The following is an 18,102-nucleotide window of genomic DNA, read 5'->3' on the forward strand; positions in this document are numbered from 1 at the left end:
CTGCATTGAGTACAAAATAAGTAAATACCCTTTATGCCTCCATAATATGAAGGCATTTATCCACTCAGCAGAGATTTATTCAGCAGTGTTGGCATGGTTGGCACTGGAGTAGGTGCTAAAAAAAGGAATAGTACTCTGGCCTTGCCTTGCCAGCTTGTCGGGGAGACGGGACCTGGGTGTGTGAAAAGTTAGCCAGCAATGCAGTAAGAGTTTGCGAGGCAGCATACAGTCCCATTAGCATTTGTATTGCTTCATATTTCCAGACTAAGTAATGTTGCAGAACACAGGTATTCTGTTCTGTACAACCTGCTCACATTTCTAAGTACATGGGCGTTCATTTGTCTTTTCAATTGTTTTCCATTTTCCCTACATACTCGATACTTGCTGGCAGGAATTTCAAGGGCTGCAAATTGGTAGGTCCTCTGTAATCAATGAAAATAGTTTATGACACCAGATCTTTGAAATGGTGTCTGAGTATGCACACTTTGGGACTTGAGGAGGTATCTCTTTTACTGTATAAATTACTGGAAGCCAGCTGTGTAGGATGGAACAAGAGCACTTTGTGGAACGTCAGTGGTTTGGAGGTTGTAGGCCTCCGTGGGAAGTGATTCGAGTTTTGGAACCTTTATGTGGGCAAAAGTCACGGAGCCAGAGTGAGAACCCGGTGCCCCTTCATACGTGTGCACAGCACAGAATAATATTTAAGGTGTCCTCTTCTCAAAATAGTTGTAGTGAGTCCCTCGAGTGGAATTGTGTGCCCTTCTCTCTGCGGTTCTTGCAGAGAAGTTAAATCATGTTGACAGACGTCTCGAACTCTGAACTGTTGCTAAAGGTAAAGCTCAGAAAAGCGCTAGGCCAGCCTTTCCCAGCACATACTTTGAGGAGCACCGGTCCTGGAAGATGCTCGACGTTGGTCAGGTCCTGGGATATACTATCTAGTCTAGAATATCCTCCTCCTCTTAGAGACTGACAGTACAGTTTAGCATCACAAAGGCTCTCTGACAAGTCCTGAAGTAAAAGGAACCTGTCATTTTCTAACAGGGTATTCCTAAAATTTTTTCCACACTGGATCCTTTTTTTCCTTTAAATATTTATTGCCCCACTAAAATGTTTTCTCTATACTAATTAGGGAATCTGGCTATTGTTTTGAATATCTATGTTTAGAGCCTTCACTCCTGTGCGTGTGTGTGTGTGTGTGTGCGCGCACACGCATGTGTGTATGTGAACCTATGTGGCTTTTTAAAAAGATTTTGGTGGCTCTTGTCATCCTTAAGAATTAGAAGGACTGGATAAATGGTCATGGGGCCTGGAAGGGGAACCATGCATAGGAGGTACAGGAATTACGATGATGTAGGTAAATGGCTTAGATTGTGCCAGAAAGACTGTGGCCTCAAGTTTGAGCCCTACCACGTTCTAGCTGTAACTTTGACAAACCACTTGTTCTCTGAAAGCCTTACCTGCCAAATCTGTCATGCGAGCATGATTACTCGTTCTTACCTCGGAGGTTTGGGCAAAGTGAAATAATGTGCGGTGCATTAGTACCTCCGGCTGGATACTAACTTACTACTTTGAAGAAGATTGTGGCCAGCATTCGGGATGGTCCTCTGCAGACTCTATCCGGGAGTGATTGAGGCAGTGACTGAAACCATTTTGAACTAGGTTTGCAGAGGTGCTGCCGGTGAAATGGCACAGGTGATGACTGATAACAGGGTCAGCCAGCAACATTGCCGTGTGTGTGTGTGTGTGTGTGTGTGGTCATGTCTGCAGGGAGGGGTCCCTGCGGAATGGAAACAGAAACCAGCACTTCACGCAAAGGCTGCTGTCCTCCAGCTCGGCCTCACTGCTTTCTCACGCCTGTGCTCTCTGCATCTTTCAGCTGTTACTTTGGGGGGGGGGGGTTGCTTCCCCAGGTCTTACCTGCCTTTCTTCCTCATTTCTATCTGTAGCACCTAATTGCTTCACCCGTTTTAGCTGTTGAAAGTACATAAGGTAGTCAGTAGGAAACAACAACAACAAAATGATCTCTGAACATGCTAAGTTAATTTTAAAAGTGACCAATTTTTTATTCCAAAATAAATATGGCAGTTTATACTCTTGGGCTTGTACTAGCGGATATAACCCTGTTTACATGGGATCCAACTAAATGCTTTAGTTGCACAGAGGCACAGGCAAAGCTTAGAGATTTTCAAGCCATTAGGAAAATAAAGATTTCTAGGCCATGGTCACGTTTGTCTCTTCTCTTATCATCCTGCCTCCTACTTATTCTGTACCCCAGTGTCCTGACTTTCAACCAGACAGAATTTTAATCTCCCTTAGGTTTCGTGGGAGGTGGTATACGGAATATCTAAAATTCATAGATAAACCTGCTATAGGTTTATCTCCCCAACACTAATGCAAATGACTAAAAATCACAAATGAAAACTTTTCCTTTCCCTCAGGAGATTAAAAAGAATGTTTATCTCTGACACAGACTCCCAACTAAAATTGTGTTCTTTAGTTTTTAGTTGTATCAACAGATTTTCAAGGGTTTGGGACCATAGGTAGGTGGGTTACTGCTCTGTGAAAAATGATTGATCATGGAGGAAAGACTCTGAAACTCATGTTTGCCCTTCACTGACAGCCAAGCCCAAAGAGGAGAATTAATATGTCACTTACATATGTGCTTGAAGTATTATTAATTTCTCTTTATTATCTGAGAATTCCAACTTAGATTATAGAGTGTAACCTCACCAAGAGCATGTTGCTGGATTCGAGACGCACTGTCAGAGTCAGAGAGAATGTAAGTGGGAGGGTTAAAAAAAATAAGCAACTGTGATCTTTTTAATTAGCCAAATTTGTGTATATTGTAAGCAACTTTTCCAAGTATATTTTATCTGCTGTATTATCATGGCACAGTGATAATCGTATGTAGGGTTGCTTATTCCCTAAGCAATTATCACATCAGCCCTCGTGACAGCTGGAAGAGGTTATTGAAGCTGTCTTTATTTTGAGGTTGAGGGAACTGAATTACACTGAGGGTAAATGACTTGCCCAAAGTCAGCCTGGTATCCAGAACTGAAACCCAAAGATCTGCCCAACTCTCAAAGACCTTGGACATGGCCATGATGCTCTGCTGACTCCCATGGTCGTGGGACAGATTATGAATCTGTCATGGTACTGGCCGTGCCTTTTGGTGTCATTTGAATACAGTTCACATTCAGTGTCGTTGCTGTGCTGGCTGCTTTCCCGAGATATTGACCCCCCTCTTAGGTGTTTTGTTGGCTAAAAACCTTCCCATAAACTACATTAAGTTGGTCATGGTTTATATGACAGCAAGAGAGATAATCTTCCGCTAAGACAGCAAATGTTGGATGAATAAATCATGAAATATTCATATGATCGTGTTCTCTACGGTAATAAAAAAGAACAAAACTATTTGCTACATGGAACACAGATGAATCTCACAGATACTGTGATGCATGAAAGCAGGTGAAACAAAAGTGATGCATGAAAGCAGGTGAAAGCAGGTGACTGGATGATTCCATTTATATGTATATGGTGTATGGGAGTATCAACTGGTGCCGAGATCCTTCTGGAATCCAGAAGGGAACCTTCTGGAATACTGGAAATGTTTTGTCTTCACCAGGACTGAGATGACCTGGATGTGTTTCTCATGCATGTGTTTCTCAAAATAAATAAATAAATTTTTAAAAATAGAAATAATTTTGGGGCGCCTGGGTGGCGCAGTCAGTTAAGCGTCCAACTTCAGCCAGGTCACGATCTCGCGGTCCGTGAGTTCGAGCCCCGCGTCGGGCTCTGGGCTGATGGCTCAGAGCCTGGAGCCTGTTTCCGATTCTGTGTCCCCCTCTCTCTCTGCCCCTCCCCCGTTCATGCTCTGTCTCTCTCTGTCCCAAAAATAAATGAACGTTGAAAAAAAAAATTAAAAAAAAAAATAGAAATAATTTTGAAGATTCAGAGGAATCTATCTCTATGTCGCTGCAGCCATATGCTGGAACACACGCACACATTCATGGGAGAACTCTCTGATGCTTGACCTTCTAGTGACACGTAGCAGGGGGCCAGACACCCTTTGCTTTATTAGAACCTGGTCACCTAATCATTATTTGAAAGATCTGGCTTTAATCACTTACTGTGGCTTAGATTATGTTGAAGGAAGCAATGAAGCGGGCAGTATATTTTATAAAGGTTTCATCTGAAATTGTAAGCAAGTTTGAGAACTAAAAGGGGATGCTCACATTGGCTGACAAACCACTTTCTGTAGCGCATTCTCTGTACGCTTCTGCCAACCGAATTACTGCTCTGCAACTCATAGAGCAGTGTTGGACTTCGCAGATTTAACATCCTAAGGCAACTCTCACGTTTCCCAGTGAACTGTTAGCCTTTTTGAATTACTTTCGCAGTGATATTAAGACCTGAGTAGCACAACACCTGCAAAAAGCTGTTCCTGGACGTTAAATTTTCATGTGACGTTTACAGAGAGACACAGTTCATTTCCTGTGTCATAAAATGTGGGCGGTTTTTGTGCCGTCATTGGAAACCTTCCTGCTTTGTCAACTCTTTGTAACCACCATCAATCAATCAGCCATTCCCCAAAGATTTCTTTGAAGGCTTAATGTGGGAGAGGCACTGGGCTTCCTAGTGTACCTTTTCAAACGAAACAAAGCTCAGAGTCTGGTTGACATAGTACTGATACTCTACCTGCTAATACTTATGTCACTATTGAATAGCTCATAGGCTTTGAGAAGATTACGGACAGAAAAATTTCACATTCATGTGTTTTGTTTGCTTTTGTTCATCTAATAGGTATATCGACAGTAAAATATATCCTACTTATCAGGTACTTTCTAAATATTTGTCGATTTAGTTTTTTTTTTTAGGTAGGCTCCATGCCCAACATGGGGCTTGAACTCACAACCCTGAGAACAACATTTGTATGCTCTACATACTGAGCCAGCTAGGTGCCCCAATATTTGTTGGTTATATAAGTTAGTGAATTGATGAATAGGCAAGTGGTTGGTTGATTGGATAGAGTTTAGCACGGATAATTTAACAAAAATATTTACTATTCAAAATGTATCAAATTCTGCGTATATACCTGGCACCGCGCTAAGTATTTTATGTGGATTATCTCAATTTAACTTTCTCAACAGCCCTACGAGGGAAATATGATTAGTGTCTCCATTTCTTAGATGGAGGACAGTGAGGCTTAGAGAAGTAAAGTGATTTATTTGCCTAAAACCAGGATTGGCAGGATTTCTCTAGAAAGGTCAGATAATAAGTATTTTTGGCTTTGCTGCTCAACTCTGTCTTTATGGCAGGAAAGCAGCCACAGACGATATGTAAACCGTAGATGTGTCCCAATAAAACTTTATTTACAAAAACAGTCAGTGGGTACAATTTTCCCAGTGACCATCGTTTGCTGATCCCCGTCACACCTCATCAGTGATGGAACTTTGATTTGAACCACGGCAATGTGACTTTGAAGACCATGTATTTAACCAATAAGGAACAAATTACGATCCATTTTTAAAAAGGTAGGAAGTTTGCTTTGGCAGTCTTTATTAACAATTGTTTGTTTCGTTTTGTTTTGTTTCTGCGTTTCCTTCCAAAGTCTTCCTTTGTCAGCCATACCACTTTTCGGTGGTGAAACTGAAAGAAAAGAAAACCGAAGCTCACCTCATTGCAATAGTCCCCGGGTGTGTACAGTGTGGAATGTAATGCCTGTTGCCACACACATGCTTTCAGTCTGCCCCTGTGGGTCCGCCCGGGGAGGGGGGGTGCACTTGTCCACCTGCCCAGAGGGATCAAGTCACATACCTGAGGTCACACGACCAGTACACAGCCAGGACTTGAATCAGATTCTCTGGACATAAATCCGAGAATCCTTGGCTGAAATTTTCTTTTATCTGTTTTTCTTCTATTTCTTTCCTCCTTCTCACCCCTTTTATAGCTACCTATTGTTCTTTCAGAAAACAAACATGTGTTAGTGTCTGTTCTGTGCTGGTACTGAGGTGCATGGTGCTGGGAATATAAAATCAAATTAAATAAAGTACGAACCGTGCCTTCAGGAAGCTGTCAGCCCAGTCAGGGGACAGGTGTTTCAACAGGTCATTAAAAGGAAGGGTAGGAGGTGCCGTGACAGAGGATGTGTTACAGGTGCTAGCTAACCTGGTGACGCTGGAGTGGATGAGGACCCTCTGACTTGCTTAAACTTTGAGGACCCCCTCCCCCCGCCGCCAGGATATGCTCAGGTGCACCAAGCCCCTGGGCTGCCCTCCAGACTTCAGGTATTGACAGGCAGAGGCTGGTGCTGGGGAGGAACTGAGAGTGATAAGTTAACAGGTATTTGGGACGGGCCAGTTTGGATGGGGTGGTCGGGGAAAGCCTCTTGTAGCTGCGATCTGAAGAGTGAGAACTGGCCCTTCAAGGATCTGATTGAAGGGCATTGTAGGCAGAGGGGACAGCGCCATGGCCAAAGTAAAAAGGCCCAAGAGTGTCCGAGGAAGAAGGAGGAGGGAGGCCGGTGCTGCTGAACTATAGCGAACCGAGAGAGTCACGGCAGTAAGAATCTGCAGAGGACCTCAGCCCGATCCTGGGGAACCGCTAAGCAGGCATGTATCGTGATTAAGTGTACTTTTTGAAGGATCATTCTAACTCAGTGGTTCTGTCCGAATCATTTAGGGAGCTTTCAAATGCCTAGGTGCCCAGATCACGTCTCAGGTCAGTCAGAACAGTGTTTCATCATTGTTGTCTGATTTTTGTTTTACTTTTAAAGCTGATTAAAGGTGGTGCCGGTGCTTAGCAGTTACAGTAGAGAAAGTAGGGAAGCCAGTTAGGCAAGGCTGTTGGAGGTTACTTAGGTTTAGAGTGATGGTGGGGTAGGCAGCAGAATGGAGAAGCTGGAGGGAGGTGGTCTGTGGATTTGGATTCGAGGTATATTTAGGAGGTAGGATCTTCTGGACTTTCTGATACATCGTATGTGGCTGTGGAAAGAAAACGATTCCTGGGTTTGGGGTCTGGTCTGCTGGGTGGAAAGATGTTACCATGCTATTGTAATCAAAGATTGGGGTGCAGGTAGGGGAGTTCGTGCTTCACTGGATTTAGCTTAGAGCCCTGATACTGTCGGTCTGTTTGTAACTAGAGGTAGTAGTATTTGTGTCTTTATGTGTGTTCGTGTATGCCTGGTTGGGTACCAGCAGGGCATGCCTGCCCCTTTGGCGAAAGAGTGGCTGTGGCTAGTTTTGAAGAATCCTGGGTGTGTTAGGCACTGCGCTGAACATTCATTTAATCCTCTTAATAACCCTGTGTCATTGAGGGGCAGTGATCTCGTTTTTCCAGATGAGGAACTGAGGCATAGTGAGGTTGTAATTCACTTTCATCCAGCTAATTAGCTGTCAAGTCGAAGAGTAGGGTTTTGAACCTGGGTCTACCAACCTGGTTTCAAAAACTCTGCTTAACCCCTCTGCCAGTCGTACGCACCCAAGTTTCACATGAGCTCATCACAGGAGATGCATGCTCGTCATTTTCTAAGAAGTGACTTATTCTCAGGTTATTATCCATGGCAGGATTCACGAGATAAACCTCTTCCTGGTTAAATATTACCTATACCTCCCCTACTGGGGCTGTTTTGTTCAAGAGAGCTGCTGGAGGAAGTGGAAGATCCTGAGCACTGTTGCTTAAATAAGTAGACTACATGCTCTATGAAGAAATCATATTATTTTCTCAAAGGAGAGAAAGTTGGCCCAGTGAGACAATGATTGCTAGGAACAAACTTTCTGGTTTTCCATTTTGTTCTGCTACAAATAACACGTTCTATCAATCAAGGCCTGCTGGGAAAGATTTTGTCTTTCCTCATTTCAATTTAATTTTATCCTCTGTTGAACTCAGGTGCATTTTCCATACAAAGCTGAACTCTTCAGTTACCATTAATCTGTGTCCTCCTTGAGATGGGGCTGGCCCTTGTGTAGACCACCAGGTACTTAAAAGGAATCTTCCTAGTTGGTAGATTTGAAGACCTTTGTACACTTCAATAATTTTTTTGTATCCCCCAAAACATTACTTAACTAAAGCTCTTAAGTCAGATGCTCCAACTTTAATGATTGTACACTGAAAATAACTATCACTGGGTTGTTGGATGAAATGGTATGTTTAGATGAGTTAATGGATTGATTTCAGAGGACAGTGACAGGGGCATAAAATCCTCCTTATGGTATCGAGCACCAAAGCCTTCACATAAGCGTGTGGTTTGGAATAGGGAATACCCTGTGACGTATTGCTTGGGAAAAGTGACACTTAATCAATCTTCAGAAGCCATACTATGGAGGCAATCATCCAGTGCTCTACAGGAGGCACAGAGTGGAAATACCCCTTCCAAAAGGAAAAATAAGAGTATGGAATGTGTAATTAGTCTTCACTTAGCTTGGTTGCTATGAATCAGAAACAGCAGCTGCTCGCACCAGTGTGTTGTGCTATGTACCTTGCCCAGGGACATCTTTCTTTGAGAAGGACTCTGATTTGGTGCTGCAATGTATCGGTTTCCTGTGTTTATTCAAAATAAAAGCCACTGAAAACACTTTATCTCAGAATTAATGATTGATGTCTGTTTGCCCCATTTGGGGTTTACGCACTATTTTTGCCAAATTTTCCTGGCTGGAATTTGGATTTTATTTTATTTTATTATAATTTTATTTATTTTTTAAAAATTTTTAATGTTTATTTTTGAGAAAGAGAGAAGGAGGGGCAGAGAGAGAGGGAGACACAGAATGTGAAGCAGGCTTCAGGCTCTGAGCTATCAGTACAGAGCCTGATGTGGGGCTTGAACCCACAGACATTGAGATTATGACCTGAGCCAAAGTCAGATGCTTAACCATGTGAGCCACCCCAGTGCCCCAATTTTATTATGATTTTAGAAAGAGAGAGTGAGAGTGAGCTGAGGAGAGGGGCAAGGATGAGAGAGAGTCTCACCCAGGCTTCACACTGAGTGTGGAGCCTGATGTGGGACTCGATCCCATGACCCTGGGATCATGACCTGAGTTGAAATCAAGAGTCAGACACTCAGTCAACTGAGCCACCCAGGTGACCCATTGGAACTTGGATTTTAAACGTATTGCTTCCCCTCAAACTCTAGAAGCTATGATGTAACATAGCAATTTAGGTCTGTGAGAGGCAAGAGCCTATTTAGAGTGATGGGAACTACCTTGAATAGCTGAAGCACCAGTGTCAAGAAAATGGTGGTATGTGGATTCTTTAAGGAGGCCAGGGCCCTCGTCTCCCTGTGGGAACAAGCAGTAGACTGTCAGGTCTGTGATTCATTCAGTTCCATATCCCAGCACCCAGTTCTTGCCATGTGGTTATCTATTGACCTATAACATTACCACAAGCTTAACAGCTAAAACCACACACATTTACCATCTCCCAGTTTCTCTGGGTCCCCTCCTTCATGGTTTCTCACTTGGCTGCAATCAAAGTGTCAGCCAGAGTTGAGGTCGTATCTGAAAGTTCAGCTGGGGAAGGATCCATTTCCACATTCACTCAGATTGTTGACAGAATTCAGTTCCTCAAGGGCTGTTTGACTGAGGGCCTCAGTTTCCCTCTGGCTGTTGGCCAGAGACCACCTTCAGGGTCTCACTGTATGGGCTTCTCTAGCATGGCCATTTACTTTACCAAAGTGTGCAAGCAAAGTACACAATGTGCGAATCCACTAGCAAGATGGGTGTTAGAGTCTCTGATCATCAAAGGGGTGTCTCTGACTTTGCTCCCTTCTACTTGTTAAAAGCAAGCCGCTAGATCCAGCCCATCCCCAGAAGGAGTTAATTCCACAGGGTCCTGAAGACCTGGGATTGGGAATCACTGAGGGCCCTCTTAGTGTCAACCCACAGCATGCCCTTGGCACTCAGGGCATATCTGTTGAATAAATGAGCAGAAGACCTGGGGTTTTGCCATGTAGGCCAAAGGCACCATTTTTTTTTTCCGCCATCACCTCTTTATACAACCGTAAGATGAGCAAGGTCATTTTAATATTTGATATATGATAGCTACATGGTATTTAGAGAGGATTCCCCATCCCTCATAATGCCATCTGGATGCTTCAGTTTTATCCAAAGTGATGACCTTACCCATGGAGGAATGTTTTCAAGGGAAGGATCAATCTGGTGACCCCTTTGGCCTGATATGCCTCATCTTTTATATTTTTCTTGCTGCACACATGGCGGGGATTTAAAGCAGTCCCCACACAGTGCTTTCTGGATTCTGAGTCTTTTGTAAATGGAGAGCCCTGAGCAGCGTTTTGCTTCGAGGGAAAGAGAAAGCAAGGGTGAAGGTTCACATCTAATGTGTTTTGGTTGAAGCCACTTGCTCCCTGTGGAAGCAGTCAGCTCTCCTTTCTCCCCCAAGACTTTGATATTGTTGGGGCTTTTCAGTGCATGGCAGGATTATTAACAAAAGAAAGGCAAAGTTGTCCAGCACTGCCACACTGAATCGAGAGAAACTTGCAGCCAAGTCACTGAACCTGAAATAAGCTTTTCTTGCCCCAGGCTTCCCCAGATTGCATGCCTTTTTTTTTTTTCTTTTAATTCAAAAAATCATAACAGTATCTGTGTGAAATGGTTGGCACTATAGCCTAAGACTCTCAGTCATACTTTGCTAGGTTGGAATTTCTTTTTTGCCTCTTTCCAGTTCAAGAGCAGCCTTTACTTTGAGAAGTCTGGCCGGGGTGGGACAGGCAGGTTCTGGGTCTCTGTCTGGAACTGCTGGAAAGGCTTTCCCACTCTCTTCTTGGCTCTGAAACACAATGCATTAAAAAGACAAAGAAGGACAAAAATCACCATGTGGAAGTTCCATTTGTCAGGTGCCCCAGCCTGCCCATTTTCTCTCTTTCTCTCTCGCTCCTGCCTTGGCTTTGAAATTGAGTTTTTGAGAGAGTCCAAAGCCAGAGGAAATGGCATTGTGTACTCAGTCCGGGACAGTTTGATCCTCGTGAAAAGGAGAAATCGCCTGTATTGACAATAGGCGAGGCTGCTGCTGGCAAGGTCCGCAGTTGTGCGGATTTGCTACTGGGCCTCACTGTCACCCTGCTGGGTTGGTTTTTCCAGTAATAGACTCCTCCAAGCCAAGTCTGACAATTAAGTGGTAAATACTCTGGTGAGCGGGAGTAGTGGGAGCAAAGGGATAGAGAAGGTCAGTCGAAATAGACCAAGAGCATTAAATTCATTTCCTCTGCGGCCTTCTCTGGCCACGAATCTCAATTCTCTGGAGATGAATAACTTGTGAATTGACTGGTTTCCACTAACATTATGAATTAACAGTAAGTAAGCTGTGTCAATGCTCAAACTCCTGTTGAAGCGGGGAGGGTGAATCCTATTAGCATTTATAATTGTGTTGCCTTTTCATATTAATCCCTTCCCATGGCTGAGGAATTAGGCGTTTTCTCATCTGTGGACGGAAACCAGTCCCAGGAGGGTGTCCTGTCAAGTGCCAGAAAATAGATGATGATACGGGGCCATACCCTTCCCCCCAACAGGAGCTCTTGCCTCTCTTGTGAGATGCGCCTGTGATGTTCTGCATATCTATGAGATCGGGCTTACGGTATGATTCTGGAAATTTATTACTCAAAGTGAAGCCAAGCCTCCTGGCCAGGAATCCACACTTGGTGAGTTGCCTTTTGCTGACGGGGAGGCTAAAATCCCTCCTTTCGTGAAAAGCAGTACACCTTCACAGAACTCCTTTTTCCTCTGTCATGCCTCGTTCTGGATTGTGTCCCTTGTTTTCTCTCGGACTTTATTCCATGGCAGTTTGGGATGCTCAATGCACCACGACCTCTGATTCTGCCTGTCGTAATCCCGTGGCAGCAGTGACAGTCAGGAGAGAATAGAAAGCATCGTTGGGATGTCCAAAGGGAAAAAAGAAATTTCTCCCAACAGAACAGGGAGAGGCTGTGGGCTGTCCAAGAAGAAAAGCCATATTTGTGAGTATTTACAAAGACAGTCAAGAGAAGAACGGTGTTTTCAATGTGGATCTGTGTGGTTAGTGGCTTGATGCTATGCTTGTGTCCTTGCACATAGACACGTTTCCTAAATTATTGACCAGTATTTCATTTATTAATAAAGGAAGCTGGTTGGTATCCTGTCTCTGGGTCAGGCCTAACTGAAATGCAGTGGTACAAAGGTAACCAAGTTGTGAATGGTTTGAGCCAGGAAGTTCTTGACAGTAACTTGACTCTGAATGTGGTGAGTGATGACCAGGGTGTTGGAGTCAGAATGAAAGGAGCTGCAGCGTCCTTGCCACATGGCTCTTGAGGTAAGAGCCGTGGGAGGAAGAGGAGAATCAGATCTGAGATCAGATCTCATGAGAAGTGCTTGCCCTTGTCCTGATCGGACACTTCAGCTTCTGAGTACACAGTGGCCCACTAACCTTTGGAGTGGATGGCTCATCACCTCTGCAGTTCAGGAAGGCCATGTGGAGTCTCTGGTCCTGCTGTTTGACACTTTCCTTCACAGGCGTGGTTTAATCATGTAGCCATTCACTCTCAGCTGGCATAAATCCTTTTTCCCACAAGAGGATATTGGCTGGATGTGACGTTTATAGGACGAAAGGAGCAGCTGGTGATGTCGGATTCAAGGCAAGTAGGTTGTCATGGCCATCCTAGTTAGCAGATGGCCAGGACTTGATAGATTGAAGATTATTAGGATCGAAGTCAAGGGCCAAATGGCACGAGGGACTGGAAAATGGCAGCTGATATCTGAACAGAGGCACATGCAGTCTGCTGGGGCCTCTCTACTTGCATTTCATTTTGCTTCAAGCAGGAAAGACCTCAGGTCCTCGTAAGGCCCTGGCTTGCAGACGCATCTTTAGAGATTATTGACACCGTGGTTATGAATCTGATAGTTGGCTCAATCCTTATCATGGTCTATTATTCGGAAAGATAATTTTATGAAGATTAGATTTCATCAGCATTTATATGAATTTGGCCTTTTGCCCAAACCTACGTGTCATGGTTTCCTACGTGGCTAATGTCTCTGTGTCGCTTGTTATATCTAAAGACAACTTAAAGGCTTTCGCTCAGGGCCCTCTGTCGCGTTGGCATGCCATCCTTTTGACGATGACTCATGCCACAAAAGCTGCTCCGAGTTAGAAGGGCCAGGAGCTGAGCTTTGCAACAAGAGCGCCAACTGCAGGGCAAGGGGATGTCCATTTCTCCGAGGCCATTTTAAGCTCATTTGTGTAATTGCCACCTTCTCAGTATTACTGCATAACTCCTTTGATCTCAGAGGAGAAGGTGGCGAATTTCAAGATCCAGGAAAACTCCTCGTGTGGCTTTCAAAGGAGCAGCGTATTACGAAACTGAGTGGATGTCAAATAAAACATAAATTTGGATCTTTTGAAATTTGAGCTCAAGTAGGTATTACTTTTAGAGCCAAGCACATTGACAAGTTCAGGGATGAAACTGCTGTCGTTTGACATTCATTTAAATTTGAGTGTTTGGGTCAAGTTGTTGCCCAGTCACATCCATCCTTCTTGAATGTTGCATTTGTACTCAGCATTATACTCCAAGCTTTACACATTTAATCCTTAGGACAGCATTAGGAAATTGTAACCCCATTTTATAGGTGAGGACACTGACGCTCTAAGCATTCATCCCTGACTCAAAATTTCATTGTTTTCCCCCACCCTCTGGCCTCCTCTACTCTGGATGAGTCCAGGATGTAAATATGGTTGCTCAAACAGCCTTCTTCACCGTAGGCATATTTCAGAGCTATCCAAATTGCTTAGCTTGTGTTCATGATTTTTTTTTTAAGTGGCAAATTGATTGAAACAGTAAATGGAAGGGATTATTTCAGACAGGGTTGTGCCTTTACTGGAACAAACCCACTTATTAGCATGCTATTTGGATTCCCACCCTGAGCTTTAGAACCAACACATAGACTGGAGAGTGAGCTCAGTATTACTAGTAAGTTATTTGGACCAGCCAATGATCTCCATTTTCTCTCCCTTTCTCCTGATCTATTTTCCTTAACCCCAGCCATGGAAACTAGCAATGGGGGCTGTGGAGGCAAATGGGCATTGTAGGTTTTCTCATTTATGGGGTTACTTAGAATATAGGGTCAGGCCCTGGAACTTGAATGGGATCTGACTTGAGTAGAGATATTGTAGTCAGAAGTGGTCAAAAAGTCAACCTGGATTAGGTTGCCTGGTTATTTTCCTCTTGCATGAGCTACAAATGTTATTGGTGAGTGGAAGAAATGGGGGACTAGAGCTTTCTCTGAGCTTTCTTTTCATGAAATAAGACTGAATACATTAAAGGGTCCCCCAACAATAAAACATCCCCCCACAGTTGGGATTGAAAATCAAAAGCATCTGAAATGTTGCCCTGGTAGAGGAGGGGTAACACAGTTTTGGAGAAGCACATGAGTTGATTGGGTTAACAGCCAATGCTGTGTCTTGGTATGTGGAGTCTCATTGAGAAACCTTTATGACAAACCAGAAGCAGAGTATATTGGTCAAGAAAATTATTGGTCAGGTGCCTGGATGGCTCAATCGGTTGAGTGTCCAGCTCTTGATTTCGGCTCAGGTCATGATCTCACAGTTCATGGGATCGAGGCCCGGGTCTGACTCTGTGCTGACAACATGGAGCCTACTTGGGATTCTCTCCCTCCCTCCCTCCCTCCCTCCCTCTCTTTGCCCCTCCCCCCACCCTCTCAAAATAAATAAATGAACATTAAAAAAAAATAAGAAAATTCTTGGTTTCTTAGTCTGTCCCAAATCTTCCACCTCTGTACACACTCTGAAACCCTAACAGTTATTTTATGCTGTAACAAATGATCCCAACTAATTAAAACAACAATTATTTTATTGCTTTATGGTTCTGTAGGTTAGCTGGGCAGTTTATCTGGTTGGGACCAGCTCGGGTGGTCTCTGGGGCCTTCAGGTAGTTCATGTGAGGCTGGATAGTCTGGGAGAGACTCACTGTCCTATCTGATAGTTGGCAAGCTGGCTAGTCTAGAACTACCTCAGTGGGGACGGCCTATCTGCCCCATGTCATCTTGTCCTCCGAGAGTCTAGCTTGGGATTCTTCACCTGGTGGTCTCGAAATTTCAGAGTCCCAGGAGAGGTTAAAACTCTACATGCAAGCCCTGTGTAAGCTGCTCCTTATACAGGTTCGCTCATGTCCCATTGGCCAAAGCAAGTCACGGGGTCAAGCCCAGTTTCAAAGAGTGGAGAAGTTGGTATACACTTGTGATGGGAGGGGTGGCCAAGTCAGATTGCAAAGGTGCATGTGACAGGCATGACACAAGTTTGTGGCCCTTTTGCCATTTCCCACAGATATTAGGGTAACTACGGGTGGTTGAGGTAGCATAAACTTCTCTACCAGCCTAAATCTGGAGAAGGAGAAGGAAGACCATGTTTTTGTCTATACCTTCAATTTGATATGAGATAGTTCTCTCCACTCATATTTATTCTTTCTCTTCTAAAATTTGGCCACATTTACCAGTAGACTCTCTTATCTTGCATTCTTGAGTTGTGATTCCAGTTTTGAGCATCTTTGTAAAATGTTGGTGAGTATTTGCTAGGGTGTAAATATGAGGTCTTCATTTTGGTGTCTTTTTTTGTGGATGTTTACCTCTCAAGAATGCTTTGTGCTCATCCAATCTGTCAAACCCTTGGCTAGAGCTTCCTGTCAGGCAATTCGGAGGTATGCTAATGGTAACTCCCAGAATTCCACCTTTGTGACCTGGTATACTGGGTTCCTATTCACTGATCCTTTCTGAAGTGTCTGTAGTGTTTATGGTGTAGTACCAAATTCCGCCTCACTTTATTAGTCTATAAATGTGACACCATACATAATGACGCCTGTGTTTTAATTTCACCGTAACTCCAGGCTCCTGTCATCAATATGTAATGACATTATTAATCACTGTTAACTCACAGTGCCTGCAACTAGAATTTCTCAACCTCACCTTATGCCCCATTGACATCTTGGGGCAGATAATTCTGTGCTGTGGGGGGGCTGTTCGGAATTCTATGGAATTTTTGGCAGCAGCCTTGCTTCTAACCACGTGATGCTGGTAGCCCCTCTTCTTCGTCCCTACTTGTGACAACCGACAATGTCTGCAGACGTGGCTCAGTGACCTCAGGATGGGTGTGGGCAGTGGGAGATAGGTAAAATCACCTCCAGGTGAGAACCACTGTGCTAACGTGGAGATGCTGAAGCAGAAAACAGAAGGAAACGTGTGAAGTATGGGTATTGTCCGAATGTACACTAGGAGTGGCAGTCCAGTGGATGATTTGTTAACAGGGAGAAGGAATGTGGGAGATTTTCAGTTACCCTAAAATTTTGACCTCCGATGACCCTAAATTAACTAGGAAACATCCAGCTGGGTCTTGCTACACCTTGAAAGATTCACCAATATCTGAACTTCATTATGTTAGAAGTGAGTTAAATATAAATACCCACCTGGGGGCGCCTGGGTGGCTCATTCGGTTAAGCATCCAACTTCAGCTCGTGTCGTGATCTTATGGTTCGTGGGTTCAAGCCCCGCGTCGGGCTCTGCGCTAATGCTTGGAGCCTGGAGCTGCTTCGGATTCTGTGTCTCCCTGTCTCTCTGCTCCTCCCCTGCTCACTCTCTCTCTCTCTCTCTCAAAAATAAATAAACATTAAAAATAACTAAAAATATAAATACCATTTCTGAAAAAAAAACTCAGGAGATAGGCTGACCACATAGATAAGGGATTTGGGAAAAGTTAAACACACACTCTAAACACACACTCTAAAAAGTATAGAGAAAATTGTATCATGACCCATTTGATACTCATCACCTAAGGTCATCAATGATTGATTGATTGCCAGTCTTGTTGCATCTTTTCGAACTGCTATCCACTGTTGGATTATTTTGAAGTAAAATCTAGATGTCGTTGCATTTCATTTGTAACTATTTTAATTAGTGTCTACAAGAAAGTACCTAAAAACCAAAATTATAATACGCTGGTGGAATTTTAGTCTTCTGGAAAGGGCAAGAATGAGAATTTATGCTGAGTAATAATCAGAAACTTAAGGGAAAGAATGGGAAAGAGGCTTGACTTTGGGGGGAATTAAAAACCCCAGAGGGAAGTGAAGTTGGGAGGTACTGTCTCTTCAAGCTCCTCTCCTGCCCTGTCCTCCCCTCTCCTACTCCGAGGTAGTCTTAGAAATTCCTCTTATAGTATGGTGGTGGTAAAGCACAGGAGACTGGGATCCTCAGAAAGGAGAGCAGGCTGGCAGGGCACAGATCCATTTTCCAAAAAGAAGCGGGGGGGAAAAACACATCACTAGAAGGTACTGAAATATTCAGTCAATGATGAATCACTCTTTGATGACTTTCAGTGACTTTTTAGCAGATCAGGGTGTACTTTTAATAAAACAAAAGCAAGAAGAAAGTCTTACCGTTGCTTTTTAAGATTTTAGTAGGACTGTGGTATTTCTCTCCTGTTCTAATGTATTCTGAGAAGTTTCTTTCTTTTGATTTAGACTTCCTCACTTGATTTTATTATGTCATAAATCTTCTGTGTTTGGTGAGAGCCATGGTATATGTAAGACCTAAGCAGCTTGCTAGATAACATCTATTTCCCCCACCCCCTTCTCTTCAGAAGATTAAACTGAGGCTGTTGTGTCTGATGCCAGAATAGATTTAACCAATCATGTTTCCTTTACATGTAGGTCAGTCCAAGGGACAATTCCGCACTGGATCCTATTATCCATGGGTTGAAGGGCGTCGTACATCATGGTAAGTAAGCCATGTACGCTTATTTTTGCTGGTATGTGAAGAGCTAAGGTCTCCACCTAAAGGAATGGGGTTATCTTGCAGAGGACACAGGGTGACACCGATTCCTCATCCACTGATGTTGAAGGGCGTTAGAGCCATTATTTGATGGGTAAAGAGGATGCCCATTTATTACCTGAAAATGGATCTGGGTTAACAGTAAGCCATTTGTTTCTCTTCAGGTACCACTTTGAATGCATGTGTTATAAATCAAAATGCCCTAAGATGTACCGTTTGTATGCGTTGAACCTGCCACTGTCTCATGTCTCTCTTAAAAATACTCTTCTTTCAAGTGTATTTGCATTAATAA

The 18,102-nt window shown here is 43.6% G+C and overlaps 1 protein-coding gene across 4 annotated transcripts in view; it reads left to right on the top strand.

The window, feature by feature from the left end:
• Positions 1 to 18,102, top strand: part of PTPRG (protein tyrosine phosphatase receptor type G) — a 717,269-nt gene that overhangs the window by 530,327 nt on the left and 168,840 nt on the right. For all 4 annotated transcript variants that reach the window (XM_043587811.1, XM_043587813.1, XM_043587812.1 and 1 more), the window contains exon 6: positions 17,690 to 17,756. In XM_043587811.1, the coding sequence (XP_043443746.1) occupies positions 17,690 to 17,756 (67 nt within the window). The remainder of the gene's footprint in view (positions 1 to 17,689; positions 17,757 to 18,102) is intronic.

This window comes from Prionailurus bengalensis, chromosome A2 (genome assembly GCF_016509475.1).
Source record: "Prionailurus bengalensis isolate Pbe53 chromosome A2, Fcat_Pben_1.1_paternal_pri, whole genome shotgun sequence".
NCBI lineage: Eukaryota > Metazoa > Chordata > Mammalia > Carnivora > Felidae > Prionailurus > Prionailurus bengalensis.